Here is a 24,567-nt window from a genome sequence, read left to right as displayed (position 1 = left end):
TTTAGTTGAATTTTGTAAACTTTGAATTGTGTTTCAAGAATACTTAAGTCATGGGATTGTGAACAACAAAGGTTAATAGGTCTTCCAGCCATCCGGAGTCTGTGTTGACAGAATACCATGCAATGTGACAGATGACATGCTTTTTTTCTTAGACCTGAGCCTGAAGTAAGTTCAGTCTAGCGTAATGTTGTATTGTTTTGTTCCCCAGTGTTTTAAAGTTCTTTGTTTGTTGAATTATGTTTTACTTATTTTGACTAGTTAGTGCAAGGTTAAATTCTAGGTGTGGCATGCCAGCCTCTGTGAAATGCTTTCTGAAGTTCTAAGGGGTTTCTTTTGCAGAAACAGTCACAGTTTGTTCTAGCGATTTGGTTTATAAAAGTTTTTAGATAAGACTTTAGGGATATTGTCCCTAAAAAGCAATTTCTTACAGATTAATGACACAGAACTCCTTTTTAGGGAGTCTGTTCTCTGCAGTTCTGGCACTTTTACAGTTTTCCATCTTTGGCGGTTCTTGTTTATAAGAAGTAAATTACTTATTTATTGGTTTTTTTGAGGCAGGGTCTCATAGCCCTGGCTAGACTAGAAGTACCCTTGTAGTTGAAGCTGACATTTTGCCTCCATCTTAAGTGCTGGGATTACAGGCCAGACCTGTGCCATCATACCTGGCTAAAAAGAAATAATTTTTATAGGCTTATTTTACTTAATTTTTTTTCTCTTTAGATCTCTGTGCTTTTTAAAGTTTTACTTTTGAGATTATATTATAACTGCAACATATCTCCCCTTTCCTCCTTCCAAATCCCATATATTCTTCTCAGCTCTCCTTCAAATCCATGGCCTCTTTTTTCTTTAGTTATTATTGCATGCATATATACATTTATATCCCTAAATATAACCTGCTCACTTGATGTGCTTATTTTAGACAGTTTGTTAAACAAAAGTCATGTCAGAATTGTATACATAGGTTCACAGATGTTCTTGTTTTTCTTTTTAGTTGTAGTTTTAGTAGAAGCATTTACACATCATAATTTCTTTTTTTCTATTATAGATACTATAAGTTTATGCCAGATTATGTGGAGTCCAAATTCATGTTTTAAACTAGCTACTGACTTTAACAGTTTCTGAGCTCTTGACATTGTGCATAAACCAGTGTTTTCAAAAGACAGTTTGGAAAGAAGTTGGTGGGAATGCAGACTCTTGTAGGGAGTGTGCTGCATGGACTGTGCTCAGCTCTCAGGCAGTTAGCTGTGTAATCTGTAGCAGCATGTGCAGTGTGCTCCAGTGTGCACCAGAGAGAACTGTATTGAATGATACGCTTTCTCTTTCTGCAGAAAGTTAAGAAGTTTCTTCAAGACTTGTAGTAATTCCAAAATGAAACCCAACACATGTACTTGTAATTTGTAACAATCAGGAACAGAAATTACTGTTAAAAAAGATTATGTAGGAATGCATTTTAAAAGGGCTATATAGAGGCTATTAATATTTCCTTTTGTACAAATAAACTTTTTTTTCTTCTAGTCCGAGTGGTAAGAAGTTCAGAAGTAAACCTCAGCTGGCAAGGTATCTGGGAAATGCCGTTGACCTCAGCAGTTTTGACTTCAGAACTGGCAAGATGATGCCTAGTAAATTACAGAAGAACAAGCAGAGACTACGGAATGATCCTCTGAATCAGAACAAGGTTGGTGACTACTCTAGCATAGACGTGCACTTCCCAAGCTCTCCAGACGCGTTTCCTGTGCCATGGAGATCTCCGTTGTCTGAGTTTCTCTCCCCACTACAGAGTATTTTAAAACTTACAAGTGGGATGTATTTTTCTGTATTTGGAAGTGCTTGAACAGAGAAAGTGTGATTGTACACAGTAGAAAACAATGTTTCAGTGTGTCTATAGACTACCAGCCTGTACTATATACATTGTGGTTTTTTAAAAGCATATTTCTTCTGTTTCCTGAAAAGAGGCAACATTACTGCATCATGTGTAACTGCATAGTAATTTGGAAGTTCAGAGTCTCAGGAGGGCAGTGTGACTCGGACTTTGATGTTGACGATGTCGACTCAGACATTACTGTTTTCATCCTCAGAGATTGTTTCCCTAGCCCTTAATTCTCTGGAACTGCTTGGTTGATTATTATATAGCAGTATAAACAAGTCATATTTGGATATATTAATTTAATTTGATTAAAACTTTAGTGTCTTAAAAAAAAAGGTTCTATTCTTCCAAGAACAACTGGCTGTGTATGACCCACAGGCAACTCATTACATGGTTCCTCTAAGTAGTGACCACCCTTAGTGCTGAGTCGGGAGTTGAGGAGGACATCACCACTACCGATGCCTAAACCAGTGGTTTTAATGACTTTGTTATCAGTAGTTAAAGGTGTTCATTCTATGTATTTTAGGAGCCTGTGTCTGTGCGTCACCATCTCCACTTTCTCAGGACAGTCTTATAAAACAGAGTGAAAGCAGAGTCATTTCATTCATAGGATTTGACTGACTTCACCCTGCCGGACCCCCAGGAGTGCAGCATTCAGACAGGAACCAGACATTGCACTCTGGCAGGCATGGGCTTGGTGAGCTGATACAATCTATCATAGTGTAGTATCTGATACAGATAAACAACTTTCTGAGGTTGAAGCCTCTGAAGGCCTGAGACCTTTTGGAGAGGGTAATGAAACTTCTCCCATAGCGTTATTGTGAAAATGAAGTGGGGTTTACATAAAAACATTTAGCAAAATATTGACCTCTGCTATTTCCTTTTTCCCCCCTCCTAAATTGTCCTTTCCTTCCCTAAACTGCAGCCAGCTTTCTGAGCAGCACGCTACCCTGCTTAGCATAGTGTTCAGTTTAGGAAGCTTTCTGACGCAAGCCCTTTTCCTTTTCTCAAGCATATACACACACTAGTGTACGTGTGTATACATGACAGTTAAGATTTTCTTAAAACTACCCCTTTAAACTCTAGCACAGTATTTAAACTCTAGCTTGTGTACCTACAGAAGGACCTAACTGTTTATGAAATGACGAGAATGCTTATAAATTTTCCTCTTGTTCCCAGAGTCACATTTTAGCCTCATTTAATTCAGTTTAAAGCTTTACCCTCTGACAGTTGTGGTTCATTAAAAACCAAATGCTAATTCGTCTCTAGTTTGTGTGCATCTCTCTGCTCTAGTTGCTCTGGACGCTCATCACCGCAGCATGGCATGCGCTTTCAGGACCTGCTTGCTTCTGTGCAGCTCCCTCTGCTTGGAATGTGCTTCCCCTCCCCCTCCATCTGGCGAACTCCTCAGCTGAGGCTCTGCTCCATTGCCTGCATCTCTGGGAATCCTGTCCCTTCCTCCCTGGTGACTGCTGTGCTTGGCCCTTGCATTTGTGCCTGTGCTTCAGCTAGACTGTGAGCTCTTTGGGAGCAGGGACTCTGGTTGGTTTTGTTTGTACAGTAGCCCCAAACCTTGCACATAATAGCCTGTTAAATAAACACTTGATGTTTGATTCGCTAGCCACCTGATTCTAGAAGTTTATAGTGGTAATAAATGTTATTTAATAAATTCATGTAACACAAGTTTGAGGTGCCTTTCATTTTCATTGTTTTCTGACATTCTGTGTGAAGTTTGTGGTGCCTGGTCTTGCCTTGATCTGAGTTTTAGGTAACTACAGTGGGAGTTGTTACAATTTGAAAAGCAGACTCCCTTTGGGAGTAGCACTATTATTATAGTCAGAAAACATATTTGTGGTGTAGTTAGCTGAATGCTGTTGTTTTTAGTGATAGTACCGTATAAAGAAAGCTACTGGGAAATGTAGCTAACAGGAGTCTCTATATGAGATTTAGCTTCGCTAAAGTATATTTAAAAAAATTAAAACTGGGGATATAGTCAGTGAAGTAAGGTTTTAAACAGGATTGACCAACCATAAACTGTGATCTTGACATATGTCTTCTATATTAAAGAGCTTGTTGCTAATGGGTATTTTCAAGTGTGATTGGAAAGACTGCTTGGAGGACTTTTGCAGAGTGGGTTTAATTACGTTCCAGCGGGCAAGTAGGATGGAATGGGCATTGACTCTGGGTTCACACGCACTGCAGCTCTTGTACTTGTCTCTGCTTTTCTCAAATTTTTTTCCTTAACCAACACCCCCCACCCCCAAATTGATTGCATTCTTGGTTTCTTGTTCTTTATTGATTTTTCTTGCCACTGCTATAACTATTTGTAGGCATCCCCATCTCTCAAGGTGATAAAATAATTGAAATACCAAGTAGATTACTGAAGATGTCTCTGGAGCTAATGGGGGCAGGTAGCTCACAGTGTGAAAGTGACCAACTGGCGTGTGGTGAAATGATGGCAGTGTTTTCACAGTGGAGCATGCTGGGGTGTAATTGTTAGCTATAGCCACACAAGTGTGCTTCGTGCTTACCCTGTTGGACAACAGTGTAGAATGAAAAGACGAAATCTTAGCTTTACATGTAAAATATTTTGTGCGCGTGCGAGCGCGCACACACACATACACACACTTTCAAAGATACCTCAAGGTTTCAGAGTTGGCTTTGAACATTTTAAGGAGACAATGGTGACAAGGTGGTAATTTTGGGTGAGTGAGATGGCTGAGCAGGTAAAAACCCTGCTACCAAGTCTGACGTTCTGAGTTCCATTTCCAGGACCCACATAGAGGTGGGAGAAGAGGGTGTGTGTGTGTGTGTGTGTGTGTGTGTGTGTGTGTGTGCACGCACATGCTCAGCAAGGAGAGGGAAGATAGAGAAAATAAATATTAAAAATTTAAGACAAGATTATTTCTAAAATTTAGTTGGATTTATCCTGGGATGCGCTATATTAGGTTGTGAATGCAAAGCATATTGAGGGAACTTAGGGAGCTTGCTTCTGTTCAGTTCTACATTAGATTAAATTCTTTATGTTTCATTGTTTAATGCTGTAATATAAATGTTTTAGAAATGAAGTGCAAATGACCCGGTGTTAATATGACCTATGATAAATTTTGCATATTCCTTACAATAATTACTGTCTGGGACAAGTCCATTTACGAGTTTAACTTAACAGCATGGCACTACCTTGGAAAGACACAGTTCTTTCACTGCCTTCTTCTGCTTTCTCAGACTTGGTACTTTGAAAAATAGAAATAGAAGCTTCCTATTTATTTACTTATTTATTTATTTATTTTTGGAGCAGTCAATTCTGTGTCAGATCCACCGTCTTGAATTCCTCATAAATTATCTTGGGTAGTAAGAGTAGTTAGTAAGTTATTGTGATTTATAGGCATAGGCTTGGGACTGTATGACCGTACCCTAGATCCCCAGACACACAGAGAAGACACTTGCTTCAGTTATTCTCACAAAGTTATTAGACATATAGTTTATAGCTCAGTAGTGTAGCTCAGTGTTGCGGGAGGTCCTCCCACTCCTCCAGCCTATCGCCGCTGAGATACCAGCCCCTTGGGGCGTGGTCTCTCTCCCTTTAAAAAAGCGGCCACTTCCCTCTCCTCTCTCTCTTCACTTCCTGCTCCGCCGGTGACTTGACTTCCTTCCTGGTTACGCAGAGGGCTGAAAGTGATCTGTAAGTTTTTCCCCTTTAAATAAATATCACCCTATTAATCATAATCCCAAATTGGCATTGTTTGTGACTTACGCCATCATTTGGCGCCCAACGTTTGGTTTTAGAACCTCTCCCGGCTCGCAGCCGCGAGTTCGGCTTGGCGGCCGGAAGTTCGGCTTGGCGACCGCAAGTTCGGCTTGGCGGGCGCTTGTTCAGCTTGGCGGGAGCAGTTGCTTCCTCAGCCGCCGCCTGTGGATTTAAACTCCACAGGCCCGCGAAGTCTCTGCCCGCGTGATTTGCTCTTTTCTGAGTCGTTTTCAGATCTCCCTTGCAAGCACAGCTCTTAAGTGGCGCAAACCAGAGCACGTGGTTGCTGAAAGCTGCAACCCCTCAGGGTGACTCTGTCACGTGGAGGCATAAGCGGCTTCCAGGTTGCTCTTCCCTACCCCTGGATTCTGGTTTCTGGTTCCATCTCTGGAATTGATTTAATTACATTTACTTTGTTGAGCAACTTACATTTTCCAGTTTTTAACAAATACTAGGCGGACTCTGAAACAGGACCGTGTTTTCGTCGAGACTTGGCAACAGCGCCACCTGCTGGATAATAGGTAATATGGCAGTTCTCGTTTCCAACGCGAATTTTACTGTTCTGGTTACCAATACAATGGGTTATATCATGCAAGGTTTATATGACTATGGGGATAACTTAATTTACTGGTTACTAGGTTTCAGTATTTTTTTGCATATTCTATCATTTAGGAAGATCATGGCACTCCTAAGAACCATACAATCTTTACTAGAAACTCATGCAGGTCAGGAGATTAAGGATTCAAAAGAGACAATAATAAAAAGACTTGAAATGATTGAAGAAATGATTGGAGCTGGTGAACAGAGTAATAAGGCACAAGGACAGAATACAATGCCAATACCAGCTATTAGAACTGGCTTACCAAAGGTTTTAGCAGCATACCCTATACTTAATTCTGACAAAGCGTCAACTTCTAAAGGCTCAAAGGGAATCAGAGAAGCTAGATGGACGCCAATAGCAATGAATGATCTAAAAGAAATTAAGCAAGCTATTGTTAATTTTGGCTTGCACTCTGCATACGTAAAGGAAATGATAAGGACTTGGGCTTCTAATGCTAGAGCTACCCCCCATGATTTCCATCAGTTAGTGTCTGCAGTTTTAGATAATGGACCTTCCTTGATGTTTGGAATTTATTTCAGAGAAGAATCCAAACATATGGAACAGCAAGGAAGAGCAAAAGGTATTGAGGTTTCCCAAGATCAAATTCTTGGTGCAGGAGAATATGCTGATCCACAGGTCCAAGCTCTTTATGATGATGAAGTACTGTGTCTATGTCACCAAGCAGCTTTAAATGCTTGGAATAGGATACAAGATCCAGCAAAAAGGGTTGAATCATATACCAGAATTAGGCAGGGACAGAGAGAACCCTTTATTGACTTTTTGCAAAGATTAATTAAGGCTCTGGACATAGGGGTAACAGACCCAGAAGCTAGACGAATACTTCTTGAATCTCTAGCTTTTGAGAATGCAAACATAGAATGCAAAAAGATAATTGGGCCTTTAAAGTCTAGATCAGCACCTATGGATGAATGGATTCAGCATACGATGAATGTTGAGACGTTTAGCTATAACGATGAATCTTGGGTAGGAGAAGCGATTTCCACAGCAATGAGGAGACATCAAACTGCCAGGTGTTTTAATTGTGGTAAATTAGGACATCTGAAAAGGGATTGCAGGCACAGAATTTCTAGGAATATTATCTCCTCTGGGAATGACAAAGATAGGAGACCTAGGCCTTCAGGTATATGTAGGAGATGCGGTAAAGGCCGACATTGGTCCAATGAATGCAGGTCAACAACAGACAAACAAGGCAACCCGATACCGTCGGGAAACTCCTTGAGGGGCCTCTCGCAGGCCCCCAAGCCAACAGTGGCCCAGTCATTCCCAGTCACAGTGGAGAACGTGCCTCACCAAGAAAATTAAAAGCTCCAATTTCTGCTGTAAAAAGTAATACTGGTCTAAATGATGAAATCCATGTGGAGGATGAGTCAAAAAACCCAGTTGGACAGAGTAAACGTATATTTTGGCAGACTTCTATTAATGATCAAAGACCAAAGCTAAGAGTCTGTATAAATGGCACTTTTATTGAAGGCTTATTAGACACAGGTGCGGATGTAAGTATCATTACCCCAGAATCTTGGCATCCGAATTGGCCTCTTCAAGAGGTAGATGTTCAGTTCCTGGGAATTGGAACCCTATCTCGTGTAAAACAAAGCACAAGATGGGTTGAATGCATAGGGCCCGAAGGGCAAATAGGAAGACTAAGGCCATATATAGCCAATATTGCCATAAATTTATGGGGCCGTGACCTGCTACAGCAATGGAATACCCAGATTAACATTCCTGTAGTTCCAGGAACTCATAATTCTGGGAAGTATATGATGAGGTATTATGGAAAAAGGTCACTAGCCATTCAGGCTGTACAAGAACATACAGCAAATACCAAACCTTTAGAGGTACCAACAGCCCTACCTTTAAAATGGCTAACTGAGAAGCCAATATGGATCAAACAGTGGCCTCTAGCTGAAGATAAACTACAGGCATTGGAACAGCTGGTGCAGGAGCAACTAGATGCTCACCACATTGAAGAATCAACCAGCCCTTGGAATTCTCCTGTGTTTGTTGTAAAAAAGAAATCTGGTAAATGGAGAATGGTGACAGATCTAAGAGCTGTCAACAAAGTAATTCAACCTATGGGCTCACTACAATCTGGAATTCCTTTGCCTTCTCTGTTACCAAAAGGATGGCCTCTTATAGTTATTGATTTGAAAGATTGTTTTTTCACTATACCGTTACAAGAAAAGGATAGAGAAAAATTTGCCTTTACAGTGCCTACTTATAATAATTCTCAGCCCAATAGGAGATATCAATGGACTGTCCTCCCACAGGGTATGCTCAATAGTCCTACACTGTGCCAATATTTTGTAAGTAAGCCATTGGAAATAATTCGTAAACAATTCCCCAAGTCCATTATTTATCATTACATGGATGACATCTTGTTATCTGATTCAAATAAAGATACTTTAGAAAGGATGTTTGAAGAAGTAAAGAAAGTCTTGCCTAGGTGGGGATTACAAATTGCCCCTGAAAAGATTCAAAGAGGAAACTCTATTAATTACCTAGGTTACAGAATAGGGTTAGAGAAAATTAAAACGCAAAAGGCACAAATTAGGAGAGACCGCTTAAAGACTCTTAATGACTTCCAAAGATTGTTAGGAGACATTTCCAGTCTACGACCAGCTGTTGGGATAACACCTGATCTAATAGTTCATTTAAACAAAACCTTAGATGGTGATAAAGATTTGAATAGTCCAAGAGAACTGACAGCTGAAGCAGAAAAGGAACTGACAATGATTGAGGAAAAATTACAGGAGGCACATGTGGATAGGGTGAACCCAAATCTTAGCTGCATCCTAGTCATATTGCCTTCCAGAATTTCTCCTACAGGGATTCTAATGCAGAGGGAAGATATTATTTTAGAGTGGATATTTATACCTAATAAACCAAGTAAAAAATTAAAAACTTATGTGGAAAAAGTCTCTGAATTAATTATAAAAGGTAAGCTGAGACTTCGTCAACTAGCAGGTATAGACCCAGCAGAAATTATAGTGCCTTTTACTACTGAAGAAATAAAAAAGTTATGGGAAGACAATGAACCGTGGCAAAGAGCTTGTGCTAATTTTTTGGGAGAAATTAATAGCAACTATCCCAAAAGTGGTAGACTTAACCTCATAAAAAGAACTTCTTGGATTCTTCCTAGAATTGTACGTGATGCTCCAATAACTGGAGCCCGTACGTTCTATACTGATGCAAATAAATCAGGGAAAGCAGGTTACAAGTCAGATGAATTGAGTAAGGTGGAACAAAGCCCTTATAATTCTGTCCAGAAGGCAGAATTATATGCCATTCTTATGGTGCTAAGGGATTTTAAAGAACCTCTTAATATAGTTACAGATTCACAATATGCAGAAAGAGTTATCTTGCATATTGAAACCGCTGAATTTATACCAGATGGCACAGAGTTGACTTCATTGTTTATCCAGGTACAAGACATAATCAGGAACAGGCTTTGTCCGATGTACATAACACACATCCGTTCCCATACAGGTCTGCCTGGTCCTCTAGCCCAAGGCAATGCTGAGATTGATCAATTATTGATTGGAAGTGTGTTGCAGGCCTCAGAATTTCATAAGAAGCATCATGTCAATAGTAAAGGCCTAAAGAAAGAATTTTCCATTACTTGGCAACAAGCTAAGGACATTATAAAGAGATGTCCTACTTGTTCTTTCTATAATCAAACACCGTTGCCTGCAGGGAGTAACCCAAAGGGCACTAAGAGAAATGAAATCTGGCAGATGGATGTGTTCCACTTTATGGAATTTGGTAAATTAAAATATGTACACCACACCATAGACACGTATTCAGGTTTTCAATGGGCTACTGCCCTGAGCTCAGAAAAGGCTGATTCAGTAATCACACATTTATTGGAAGTTATGGCCATCATGGGTATACCTGCACAAATAAAGACAGACAATGGTCCAGCATATGTATCTAAGAAAATGAAACGCTTTTTTGATTATTATAATATAAAACACATTACAGGTATACCAAATAATCCTACAGGTCAGGCAGTTATAGAAAGATCAAATCGTACTATAAAGGATATGCTGAACAAACAGAAAGGGACCGAAAATACCCCCAGAAATAGATTACATAATGCTTTATTAACCTTGAATTTTCTTAACGCTAATGAGAAAGGAACGACAGCAGCAGAAAGACATTGGATAATGGAAAAGTCTGCTGAACTAAATCAACCGATTTATTTCAAAGATGTGCTGACCTCTCAGTGGAAGCCAGGAGATGTGCTACGTTGGGGAAGGGGTTTTGCTCTTGTTTCCACAGGAGAAGAAAAATTGTGGATACCATCAAAATTAATAAAGTTTCGATTTGAAGAGGAGAAACCTCTTGGAAAGGAGAAATGACAACTTATCCACAATGATGATATTCATACAGGTGGTAAGAAAAACATATAGAATGGGGGCAGGGTTCTGTTCTTATCTCCACAGGAAAACACTCATCTTTGAGAAATTCAAGGGACCCTGGATGTTTGGATACTGACAGATGGAAAAATACCTGCCCGATAGGAAATATCAAGAAAACTGAATGGGTTGTGTAAGTAATATTAAACCATATTTCTAAATTTATAAAGCTGGTTTTGAAGTTGGACTCTGGCTCAGTCCCTCTCCAATTCCAAGCCTGTTAGTAAGAGAAAAACCCAGAGTTTCTGGAGTTTCTGTCTCATGTCAAGAGCCATGATGTGGGACAGAAAGAAATATGAGTTTAGAAAACATCTTTGCTTTTCTTCATATCTATCATACTTTTCATTGAATATATCTATCATGTCTTTCATTGAATATATATATATATATATATATGTCTATATGATTAATGCTTAAGTTTTTCATAATGAACAATGAGTTTTTCCTGAAGTGACATTTGAAGTTTCCAGGAAGAAGATGGGGCCCCATAACAACAACTCCACCTGGTTGATATGACGTCAGATACTGATAGCGCTACAACAAGACCTGCTTTGGGTACCAGCTGCACAAGACAGTTCCAACTTGGTTAGCTGAAATGGTGCACATCTTGTACAACATTCTGGCCAGACCTCCACAAAATACTCAGAGACTATTTGCAATTTTAAAAGACATTGATCTTGAAATTTAACCATCATTTTACTTTCACAGGATCCCCCAGAAAGAACGTCGCCCCTATGACAGCTGGAAGTAATTTTAGAGGACGACGTCCCCTCTCCCAGTAAAGTTTGCCCTTGGGTTTAGGGACATCATTTAGGGGTTGATTATAATTAGTATACGATTGAGGGTTGGGGGAGGAATTTTATAAGCTCAGGGATCATTTTGAAAAAAAAAAAAAGAGGGATGATGGGATAATAGATTTGTAATTGTGAGTTACTGTTGTTAGACAAATATATTGATATAGATTCTTGTATATTGATACAAAGTTAAATTGTATTTATTTATGTATGCATAAATACATAAATATTATGTATGCATAATATTTCTATTATTATTGTATGCATTCATGTTTCTACCTCTGTTTAAAACATTTTTTATGTATTGACATATATATATTGTATATATTTACCATATTGCAGTGTACATTTCTACCTCTGATTAAGATACTTATATAATGTTCGTGTATTGGTATATGTTTACCCACTGCAATGTATATTTGTACATTGTTTATATTTGGAGGTCATTGTCCTCATTTGTTTCACAGTCGTTTATTGTCTTAGTCTTTAAGTTAGATAGATATTGAGAATTATATAGACTAATAGTCATCTAAGTTTGTCATTTATAATTAGACTAATCAGGTTCTTTAGATATATAGAGATTATACTCAGTATAGATAGATAATCTTCAACTTCTTCAAAGAGCTGTAGAAAATGGCCTTTAATCTAACTCAGAGTTTTGTGGTAGTGAGACACAATTGCTCCTGGCAACACCACTCTATTCCCGAGAGAATGTTGAGCACCAAAGACACTCCACCTGGAGCATTTCTTTTTGGCAGAACTGGCCTTGGGGCAAAGAAATGCCCATACCTCAACCACTGACAAAGATACAGAGCGTGCATCAATGGATAAAACAGGGCTGTCTTATCCTGCCAAGACAGGGTAAGATAGTTTTGAAAGTTGCTTGCCTTTGAAAATGGTGTGTCAGTTATGTTAGGCCTTAGCCAAAGTTGGTTGCTTCAACGCTGCTAATGTGACTTTGGGTGATTGCCTAGGTAGCTAGTTGTCTCTGTGATTTGTTGCATGTTTTGGAAGTTGTTTTACTGAACTTCCTAATTACCCAGGTAACATTATTTCCCTTCTCAGATCTTTGATGGGGTTGAAGACTATATAAATGTAGTTACTTTCTCTCATGACTTGGCCAAGTTATTTATTATACAAGACCTAAGCTAGTTAGAATAGCATATTTGTACTTATTGTATATAATTTCATAGTAGGTTTAGAACTCTCTTATTTAAACAGAAGGGGGAGGTGTTGCGGGAGGTCCTCCCACTCCTCCAGCCTATCGCCGCTGAGATACCAGCCCCTTGGGGCGTGGTCTCTCTCCCTTTAAAAAAGCGGCCACTTCCCTCTCCTCTCTCTCTTCACTTCCTGCTCCGCCGGTGACTTGACTTCCTTCCTGGTTACGCAGAGGGCTGAAAGTGATCTGTAAGTTTTTCCCCTTTAAATAAATATCACCCTATTAATCATAATCCCAAATTGGCATTGTTTGTGACTTACGCCATCAGCTCAGGGCAACATCTGTAAGGTTTAAAAAAGCTTATAAGTTAGTGGGTAGTTGCACTGCAGTTTAGACTTGTGTGCAGTCTGGAGGATCGATTGGAAAGGCCTGAAGCTGGACTTAGGCAAGCTAATTGGGCCGTTTTAGTCCAAAAAATTAATGGACCTAAGTTAATGCCTTGACCTCAGGTATAGAAAGAGGAGAATCAAGAAATCAGTAGGTTGAGGTGCCTGCTGGTCACAGGGAGAGAGAATCAACACTTTCTAAAGTTGTGGCTTTGGTCACTGCTGTATTCTGATCATAGTTTGTCTCCTAGAGGTTCTTGTCTGGAGACTTGGCCTTTGGTACTGTGATTCTGAGGGTGGAAAGTTTAAGTAATAGGGTTCCACTTTTATAATGGATTAATGCCAGGGTTCTGGAACATTGTAGATTTTGTAGGCATTCGTATTGCAGTGGGTTGTTCCCAAGCCTAGCCCTTCCCTGTCCGCTTGCTTCTGTTTGTACAAGCTCCTTATGCTTGTGGACCGCTACTTTGACCTGTTGTGATGGCCAGAGGCCCACACCGGGGTGCTGGCACCGTGCTTCAGGTTCTCCAGTAAATAAGACTGTGAGCTAAATTAACCCTTTTTAAGTTGCCTTAGCCCAGGGTATGAGAAGTTATCCATGGGATGGTTGGTGACAGGGGAGAACCTGTGGGTTGGGATGAAGCTGATGGAGTTACAGTAGCTGTGTTTCTTGGGCTCTCATAAATTCATCATGTGAAGATTCCTACCCTAGTTTGTCATTTATTGTGCCCAGTGTTTAGACAAATAGGAAAGGTATTTTTCATATTGCAGAATGCAAATGAGATGAATAAAAATCCTGTGGAAAAGTGACAAGAACTTTCCCAAAGGTAAGAACAAAGTCAGGAAAGTGTAGTATTACAGAAGCATGGAGAAATCAAGGAGGGTAGAGACTGCATCAGAATTGGAATGGACCTGGTGACCTTTATAGAGCTAATTTCCAGGGACTGGAAGGGTTAGAAAGCAGGTTTTATGCCAGGTCTTTGAAAGTTTTATACTTTGGATTTATTGTTAGCTGAAATAGCGTGGGTAAATAGTGAAAGGCCAGTGCAGAGTGTTGCCCTCCTGCTAATGTGTTTCAGCTCCTGGCTCTAGTTTGTTTTTGTTGTTCTTCCTTTTTGTGTGTTCTTTTAGGTCATATGCAAATATAAGCATACTATATTTGTATGTTATTATATGTGCATGTTTTAACATCCCTATAAAATGGTTAGAATGGCTTTTTCTAAATATTGAAAGACAGCTTGGAAGGAAGCAGAAGAGGATGGAGGATTGTAGCTTGAGGATGCATGCCTTAGAAACTTCCAGGATCCTTTGGATTGAATGCCATAACTTTTTGGGGGGAGGGGAGTGTTTCTCCTACAGAAATTTTATCTCCATCAGAATTTCAAAAGGATCTGTACCTGAAAAACTTATCCATTGGTTTGTTTGTGTTAAAGAAGGAAGGAGAGCAAGGTGTTAAGGGGAAAAGAGGGGCCAGGCCTTTTGATGTGGTTCAGAATAACCATTTGCTTGATGACTTCTCAGTTATTGAGTAAATCTCTGAGGGTTCTATGGTCAATTCATCATCATAACCGTACTTTGTATCACCATACAAATATTGTGGTAAGAACTACCCTTTAGCTTCAATATTCCTAGGATTTCCACTCTAGTTGAATACAAAGAGAATATGTCTCCTGACCTGTAAAACTCCACCAGTTCTGTTCCGCGCTCTACTCGTTATGCGCTATGGGAACTAGGCTGAAAATTTAAAAACATACACAGACAGACGGGGACACGGGTCATCCTTGATATAAGAATGCCCAATTTATTGTACTCGGGGGCAGCTTATATAGGGCACACTGCTAGAACAAAGATAAGCTGGAAAGTCACTGGCACATGTAATATTCCCAGTAATGAGACTGGTGAGTCCCAGACACAGGCAGGGATCCAGCCCTGAGAAGCTCTGGAGTTTGGCTAAGGTTGATGGAATCAGCATAAATGGGTTGTGAAAAAGATTACTAGTTAGTAAGGTGGGGCAAGAGAAAGTAGGGAGAGCAGAAACCTGCTTCCTGGTCCTTAACACACTGTTTGGAGGGACCCGGGAAGGCTAGAGATGGCTCAGAGGGTGAGTACTTGCTATCTCTGTAAGCCCAATGACCTGAGCTAGATCTCTGTAACTTATATAAGCATGAAAGCAGAGAACTGGTTCTCTTCTGACCTCCACTCATGTAACTTGGCACAAGCACCCCCCCACAATAATAATGCAAATGATTTAAAAAATTAATAAGAGGTTAACATGTTGCTCAGTGATAGAGTGAGTCTAGGGATTGTTTCTTTTATATTTTAAATTGGAACAGACAGTGCTCCTTTTCATAACAATTTTGCAGCAGATCTTATAGGTTACATTTAATTATCATATTTTCCTTTAGTACTTCCAGGTTCAAGACAGAAAACGACTACTTAGACTGGAGCTGTGCAGTAAGACCAAACGTGTGGTGGCATTTTGCCTCTAATTAGCTTATTGTATGCAATTTTCAAAGTCTGGGCAAGCATGAGTCTCAGTTTGGAAATACTGTAGAGGAAGTCTCAGGTGGTTATATTTGAGTGGGATGGTAAGTCACTCGTAAAATACTAACTCGATGCAGTGAGCTAAGTAATGCAAAGGTGACTGGGTGATATTTTAGGTTGAATGATGAGAACAGGTTTCTCTGCTGGTAATTTTCAGACTGAGCGCTGGGTGACAAGTGACCATTCTTCGGAAGTTGAGAGGAAAGTATTCTGTACAGAGGAAAGAGCCAGTGCTAAATTGTTAAGAAAAGATGCCCCAGTATGTAAGGGCAGAAAGAAGGTCAAAATGCTGGAGTTGAGTGAGTGGAGAGGTACCCAGCTGAGGGTGTGAACCAGACGAGTCTGGGGCTTTATGCCGGCACAGGAATGGCGCAGAGTGCCGGGCGGAGGTCCTGGTGGAAGCCGATGGTGTTAGAGACTGCATTGGTGACATCACATACCGTTCTATTTGATCTGTATATGAATCTTTTGTAATAATTATCCTCATTAACCGATAAGGAAATTGCCCTTAGTGGTACTGAATCTTTGTTTCCCAACTGGGATATAAATATCTCTCTGGAACGTGTATTAACAGCTACAGGATTAAAATGGTACGTGAATGATACTTTGCAATGTCAGTTGTATATGTGTATTGGGTAAGCAGAGCAAAAGTTTTCACCCTACAATAAGGTGAATTTTTAAAAGTGAAAAATTAACAATTGGAAAGTAAAATCTCAATGCTTTGGTTATAGAATCTGCAGTGTCTTTTATATAGCTTTTCTCAAAAAACGGACAAGGCTGGAGTTGGCGCCAGGTTTACGAGAACCTCTTGCTCTTGCAGTGGACCAGGGTTCAGTTCCCAGCACCAACAAGGAGACCTTATCTCTCTTTAGGCCTTTTTGGACACTATACCGATGCAATGCATGTATATACATTCAGGCAAATACACTCACACACACGAAACAAATCTTTAATAATAATAAATCTAGCCAAGAAAGGTGATATTTAGAGTTCAGTCACTGTGCTATATGATATATAAGTTTTACATGATATCTGTCTGAAGACGTGGTGTTGGAGGTCAAACCCAGGGCAGCTCCCTTGTTTGCGGTGTTACAGTGGCTCTAAATGGTGCACTTTCCACAGAGGGGCAGTTGGAAATACTGAGTTGAGAAATGAATATTTGAAATGGATATTGAGAAGTGAATGTCTTGATAGCTTCTTCCACAAATAAAATCCTGTTCTTTTAATAAAATGCAGGAAACTTTGTGTATCTGTCTACTGATTATTAAAGGTTTTTTTTTTTTTTTGTTCACTGATATTGTAGCACAAAGTCTTTTAAAAGTAGTTTCAGGAAGGTCTGAGTCAATAAGATGACTTTTCCCTTCCACCTCATCTATTGAAAAGGGAATAAGAATAGAAGTGATGCTCGCAGTTAGTAAGACTTACCGAAGAGCATGAAGCTATTTTGTAATACGTATAGTCAGGCATGGTTGTGTGCGCCTATAATCCAGTCGCTGGGGAAGGTGGGGCAGGAGTTGGGAGGCCAGCTTAGGCAATATAGCAAGAATCTATTTCCATAGCAGGAGGAACAGAAGAACCCCCGCCCCTTTCTTTTGAGCTGTATTTCATACTGAAGTTATCATTTATGTTTAGTAATTATGTTAAAATTAATAAGACACCATCTTTGGTAAACCAGAGAGTTTATTTTTTAAACATCATTGAGAACTTTATGTGATAATGGGAAGTGGAAAAAACCCACTAAATATCTGTATTAATATGGATAAAACACTGATTGTTTATTAATATTAATACTGATAAAATAGCAGTAAAGTTCAAGTATGAAATTGGAAATAACTTTAAAATGGAAGATTTGATTGAAAAGGAGTATATGAAATGTAGGCGGCTGAAGTGTTGGCTCATGTATGGGTTGCTAGCAGTCGATCAGTTACAATGTAACTAAGGATAACTTCTGATAGTTGCATTTGTAATTATCTACATTAGGTAAAATAGAAACTGATGTCATCCTCACAGTGCAGTGAGCTGTGTGTATTCTTACAGTCCTAAGGGGGTCAGGATGCAAACAGTAGGAGATACTGGTTTATGAAGTCCTCTTCCATCACTCATGCTCTGTAACCAGGGTGGCTCACTAAAGTGTTCCATGGTATTGAGACCCCATTGTTCCATCCCCTCCACAGTCACCTTTATTGTATACTTCTCTTTTTGTTGTTTTTGTTTTCAAGACTGTTTCTCTGTGTAACAACACTGGTTGTCCTGAAACTCTCTTTGTAGACCAGGCTGGCCTCCAACTGACAGAGAACCACCTGCCTCTGCCTCCTAAGTGCTGGGATTAAAGGCGTGCACCACCACTGCCTAGCTATTGCCTAAGTCTTGCATTACAGGCTTTTGTGGAAGGTCATTGAATGTAAAAGAAAAAAGAAATCTGCTTGTAGATTGTGTTATTTAGTACCACAGTTACTTCTAGATTGAAATGGGACATCTTTTTAGAATTTTAAAGTTTGTGAGCTAGGCTGCTTACAATGTTGCAGTGAATTTGCTGGTTTAGTTTGTAATGTAAACGAATTTCACTTTTTTATATTTAAAGAAATGATTTTGATTTTGTGAACAGCTATAATCATGCTTCAAGCCAAGGTGATTGTTCTTAATGCCGAAGTTTATGGCAGAGTGTCAGTGGTTTAGGGCAACTTGGGTAACAGGTGGTCATGAATGAAGTGACTGGCAGTCCTTAGGGGAGACTGGTAATGCAGTTTACTGGGAAGCTGGTCAGTCTACTTTGCAGATTTCTCAAGAGAATGTTTTAAATACAAAATTGTCAAAAATGTTAGCCAGTCAAAAGTAAAAGAAGTGCTTAAAAATGTTTGAGAAGTCAAGAGAAGAATGATGACGTACATTCTTAGTGCCTTACTCTATGCAGTTGTCTTCCTTAGGAGTTAGGCTAGGGTTCTTTAAGATAGAACAGAGTGAACCATCTCAATTAGACAGTAGAACCTAACAATGTATCTTATATTTTTTAGCAGGTTCTTCTAATTTTTCTTTATTGGTCCAATAGCATACACACACACACACACTCACTTACTCACTTACTCACCAACCTTAGCGTTTGTTTCGTTTGTTTGGTTGTTAGGTTTTTTTTTTTAATTTATTTTATTTATTTATTTTGGTAACGGTGTCCTGGAACTCACTCTGTAGATCAGGCTGGTCTCATACTCAGAGAGATCCGACTGCCCCTGCCTCTTGAGTGCTTGGTTTAAATGTGTGTGCCACCTCTATCCTGCCAACTTTAGCATTTTTAACACTGCTAATTTCAAATGTTCCATACTTTCAGTCTTTGTGGATTTAAGACTCATAGTTCGTTATAGTGAAGAGTAGGCCCACTTTATCCTTTCTAGAATGAGTCTCGACTTGGATACGCTTGTGTATACAAACAGTCGCAGTTACTTCTGTATCTGCTCATGCCGTATTTGATCTAGTACCAGCATTAGTACATATTAAAGAACATGTTAACCAAACATGATACTGTTTAGTGATGTATTTGATAATCTTAATGACAGCAGGTTGTCATCCTTAAGAATTAGGTTAGGATTCATGAAGACTGAACATTGGCCTTAGGTTGGATGACTTTGTTGTTTAGGACCTTGGTGTTCTAAATGTTGTTGGCTAGAAATGCTTGAATCCCTGTATGTACCCCAGAATTAACTTCAGAAGTTTTAAAAAACGCACACCCCTAGACCCCACAAAAGTGCACCAAGCCTGTTCCCCACCTGTAACTCCAGTGCTAGAGAGGCAGGCAGGAGGATCCCTGGCTCTTTCTGGCCAGTCGGTCTAGTCAAATTGGTAAGCGTCAGGTTCAGTGAGACATCTTGTCTATAAAAGTAAGGTAAAAAGAGGATGACTCTTGACATCAACTTTTTACATCTTTTGTCAGTATCAAAATAGCAATAATTTTTGTCCCGTCCTTTTTGTTATCATTCCATTGGGTTTTGCAAATAAAGTTAAGAGCAGTTCTGTTTTACAGTTTGACCTTACGAAAACATGTCTGACATTTTATTTACTGGATGATCCAAATTTGAATAACCTGTCATATAGCTTTCCAAAGCTTTGATTTTAAGTCTTCCCAAAAGCAAGAAGTCTGGCTGTCAGGCTGGCTGCGTGCTTGTCACAGGCAGCCTGAACTCCCTAATGAGTTTCTGTTCAAGCCTGGGATACGTAGTGAGAGATTGCTTCAATAAACTAAACAGGAATACAGGACAATTATTCCTTATGCAGAATACTTCCGCCAGACTTTTTTTAGACTTTGGGATATTTCCACATATGTAAGTGGGTAGGCCTCACATTATGGTCAGACCCAAGTTGGTAATGCAGTCTGTTGGTTTTCAAATACATGCACCAATTGTGTGTACAGAGGGCAAGCTAATGCACTTTCTGGGAACCTTTGCTTGTTTGCACCCAGTTGTATGAGATCACATGTGAAATTTCCATTTTTATTAGCAGTGCTCAAATTTTGATATTTTAATTTGGCCATGTCTTATTTTATCAACATTTTCTAGAATGAATTCTGTTTACCAGAATCAGTAATTTAATGTTATTTATTTTTTTTTTTTTTGGTTTTTTCGAGACAAGGTTTCTCTGTGGTTTTGGAGCCTGTCCTGGAACTAGCTCTTGTAGACCAGGCTGGTCTCGAACTCACAGAGATCCGCCTGCCTCTGCCTCCCGAGTGCTGGGATTACAGGCGTGCGCCACCACCACCCGGCCTTAATGTTATTTTTTTATGTTAAGTCTGGGTCTCATTGCTAGTCAATCAAGTTAGGTTTTAATGCTTAAATATTTAAGGCTAGGATTTGTCCTCGTCTTAGACTATAGAAATAACCGTTATCCTGAGTGCTACTTTAAAGTTCTTATTCTTTCTCAGATATATTAATGTCCTTAGTATTCTGCTAATTAGATAATTAATATTATACAAAGAATTGAAAGTATACCTTAGTTATGAAAAAATACATAATAAAGTGCTTAAAACGAACTTTTAGAGGAACTGGAGGGATGACTCAGCAGTTAAGAACCCATATTGCTCTTTCAGAGGACCCGAGTTGAGTTCTCAGCACCCACACAGGGTCTCATAACTGTTTGTGACTCCAATTCCAGAGCATTTTAACATTGTTTCTGACCTTTTCATGCTCTTGCATGCACATGGTTCACATACATACACACAGGCTCATACACATACACAATTGTTGGCGGAGGCTGCTTGTTTGTTTCCTGGCCATCCAGACCCAAAATAACCACACAGAAACTGTATTAGTTAAAACACTGCTTGGCCTGTTATCTTAGGCATATTTCTGGCTAACTCTTATATCTTGAATTAACCCATTTCTATTAATCTGTATATCACCACATGGTGGTGGAAGGTAAGTTTCCATCCGGCGTCTGGCATCTGTCTTCTGCAGCGGCTACATGGCCTCTCTCTGACTCCGCCTACTCTCTCCTCTATCTGGTTGGAATTCTACTTTGCCTTATTCTGTGCTGCAATAGGCCCAAAGCAGCATCTTTATTAACCAGTGGTATTCACAGCATTTAAAGGGGAATCTACATCATAAAATAAGTATTTTTCTTTTAAATGTACCTTTAAAATATTCAAAGTGCTGCCAGGCAGTAGTGGTGCATGCCTTTAATCCCAGCACTCCGGAGATAGAGGCAGGTGGATCTCTGTGAGTTCAAGGCCAGCCTGGTCTACAAGATCTAGTTCCAGAACAGGCTCCAAAGCTATAGAGAAACCCTGTCTCGAAAATTAATCAATCAAACAAAAAAGTACTGACACAGACCAAGAGTTGGAATAATGGTTATATATTCTTTTAAAATTATGGATGTTGAGTTTAAAAAGGTATTGATCCAATTTTCTTTACATATTGTATTAATGAAAACATTTCTATTACAGGGTAAACCAGACTTGAACACAACATTGCCAATTAGACAAACTGCATCAATTTTCAAGCAACCAGTCACCAAAGTCACAAACCACCCCAACAATAAAGTGAAGTCAGACCCACAACGGATGAATGAACAACCACGTCAGGTAAGGGGCTAATTTGTCCTCTAATCATATTTTCCAGAAAATTCTGGTATTTTTATCAAGCATAATTCAAATAAATTCTGATTATATTAGAATACATTTGAAAAAGCTTTATGTCTATAGAGAATAGCCATAATAATACAAGATTTAATAAAATACGCTAGAAGTTAATTAAAGTGAATCTAACCAATATTATTGGCAACAGTTTTAATGCTCTCTGTGTTATAATATTCCTGAGATTTGGTTGTACTAATCTTAGCTTTTTAAAGATGATTTTTCTAGGAATAGTGTTTCCTAGAAAGATGAATCATGCAGCTCGTGTTGTGTTTGGCTTGAAAACATTTTCTGTTATTTGGAAATTGCTTCTTTTCCCCTTTGTTTCTGGTTTCTAATTTCAAGGAATCTGTCCCAAATCTTTTGAAAAACAGAATCAGATATAATTTGCCGGTATGGGTATATCACCGTGATTTTCGTTTTTATATAAGTTCAGTGCATTTTTCTCTTTCATTATTTCTTCAACTTATATCCACCAGAAACTTTTCTTAGACAAGGGTATTATCTGAAAGGCCTCCCTGCTGCTTAACAAGGTCACACAGCCAGGGATGAGACTGGACCAAGTGCTCAGCCTCCCTCATGTGGTCAGAAGTTAGGTGCTCCATGAATTTCAGTCACAACTGGGGGAGGAGGTGGAGGAGAAACACTGCATTTTCTCTTTTTTCTATTTCCTCCCACTTAGTGGGTTAGAAACACTGATTGGCCTACAATGAATAGCTTTTGCTCAAATATTCTCGACGCCATCTTTTCATTTGAAATTATTTTTCACTAGTCCTTCAAGTGTTTCATCTCCAGACTTCACAAAGAACAGGGCCAAATCTCTCAGACAGTTGCTCTAGAAGAAACTACAGAAAGAAATTCAGTTCCCACATCCTCTGTAGTGTTTTTTCCTCTTCAGGTGAGCCAGGAAAACAGAAGATGTTTGGAGCCACATTGGATCAGCATCTTGCTGTAGATGTCTCAAGATTTGAAGTTCTAAACTTGCTTTACTGTTGGTCCCCAAGAGATTCAGCAGGGGCCATGTAAGTGTATCACATCAAGTATAAAAGATGCGTACCTGCATGTGCCATTAGGTTCTTGTCAACACATAGGTTTTCTTTGGGCCATTCAGCTTTTTGTGTGAGGCTTTCCCCTCTGTTTTACTACCATGTGCAGGATAAAAACAAAATGGATGGTGGTTTTAGTGTTTTCAGTTCAGTTCAACAAGAAAGGGATTCTGCCATCTTGAACTCTGCCTGTCTTATCAAGCTATTCTCTGGTTGTATTCTTTTGTAGATAAGGTATGCAGTCTTGAATATCTGTCCTTTGGCTTTTTTGGTAACTTAAAATTGTTTCCTTACTAAATTTTTATTATTTGAAAGTTTTGATGTTTATAACTGTTCGAAATGCTTCCCAAATCCCAAAAGACAGAGGTAGAATGTAACCTTTAATGATATAGTGGAAATTTGAGTTGTCCTATGAGAACAGGTATTATTTAATAGATTTTTATCCCTTTGTTCTTTCTTTCTCTCTCTCTCTCTTTTCTCTTTTTGGTTTTTCAAGACTGGAGTTTCTTTGTAGCTTTTGAGCCTGTCCTGGCACTAGTTCCCGTAGACCAGGCTCGCCTTGAACTCACAGAGATCTACCAGCCTCTGTCTCCCAAGTGCTGGGATTAAAGGTGTGTGCCACCACTGCCTGGCTTATCCTTATTTTTTCTTTGCCAGACCTCACACTATAAACCTGTGTGCTTTATTTAAAGATCAGTTGATTGACAAATTCTGGTCATTTTAGCAGTGATTTGACTGGACCTGAGCCCAGCTTTACACTGTAAAAGTTGTGGTGCCTGTGTTGTGTGGGATGGTTAGCTGTCTATGGAGATCAGTAATGGAGAAACTTAAAGCTGAAATGAACAGAATGGTATCTCTCCTTCTTTGCTTTGTTGAATAGCTTTGAGTTTTCTCTTTTTTATTATGGTTTATAGAATTACTCTCATGACAAGTGTGTGTTTCTTTCCCCCCATCTCTTGTCAGAGAATTTTAGCATCGTTCTAACAGAGATCTTTTGAAGGTTCTTTCTTTGAGCCAGTGTAGGCAGATGGTATTGTAATAATTTAGCAGGTTACTTCTGTATACCTGGATGTTTTGCTTGGTTATTCTCATGTAACTTGAGAATAACCTAATCTTTAGGATTTTTTGGTTACACCAAGACAGTTATCTTTTCTTCTTCATTTCTTCAATGTAGTAGTTGAAGTGACATTTGAGTGTAGTGTCACCAATGTGAAGATAGTAAAGAGGGAATTTTAAAGTTGTGTCATCTTAAAAGTCTAGTTTAGAAACAGGTTTGTTAATAAAACAATGCTGGTTTTAATTATATTTTGGTATCTGTATGACTACTTCACCATTGTTGGGTAGATAGTTGACAAAAATGTATGAAGATAAAAGTAATTCTATTTTTTTTAATAATTCTAATTTTGCTGCTCATTTGGATCCAGCAAAATAGGTCAGCAGTATAAATTACCCATTACTCAACTTGACAAAGTTATTTTTATTAGACAGTAGATGAATGAGATTTGTATTTCTTAAGTTCCCATAGGGAACATATATTTTTTTTCTTTAAATATATCATTCTCTTTTAAGGTATTTAAGTTAGTGATATGAGCACTGAATTTTAGGCCTGGAATAATAAGGTTTGTGTATGTTAATTCAGGCTTTACTCTCAGGAGGTGTGAAGTAATAGGTGAGAAGAAAAATCAGCAGAAGTATTTTATGCTGAGGTCATTATATAATTGTCCATATAAACTATGAATTTATATGCATTGACTCTTTAAATGCTTTGTCTTTAAATATGCAAACTAGTGTATTTAAAGAATGCATTAAAACAGAATTTAATAGAAAACAAAGTAGTTATTTGTGCATAAATTAAGATCATAAAGTAGAAA

The 24,567-nt window shown here is 38.9% G+C and overlaps 1 protein-coding gene across 1 annotated transcript in view; it reads left to right on the top strand.

The window, feature by feature from the left end:
* Positions 1–24,567, top strand: part of Mbd2 (methyl-CpG binding domain protein 2) — a 64,832-nt gene that overhangs the window by 8,809 nt on the left and 31,456 nt on the right. Inside the window, exons 2-3 of the mRNA XM_075968338.1 lie at positions 1,516–1,675; positions 21,462–21,599. Of these exons, the coding sequence (XP_075824453.1) occupies positions 1,516–1,675; positions 21,462–21,599 (298 nt within the window). The remainder of the gene's footprint in view (positions 1–1,515; positions 1,676–21,461; positions 21,600–24,567) is intronic.

The sequence above is a fragment of the Microtus pennsylvanicus genome, chromosome 4 (genome assembly GCF_037038515.1).
Source record: "Microtus pennsylvanicus isolate mMicPen1 chromosome 4, mMicPen1.hap1, whole genome shotgun sequence".
Lineage (NCBI taxonomy): Eukaryota > Metazoa > Chordata > Mammalia > Rodentia > Cricetidae > Microtus > Microtus pennsylvanicus.
Note: the sequence above shows the minus strand (reverse complement) of the source record. Positions and strands in the feature narration are given on the sequence as shown.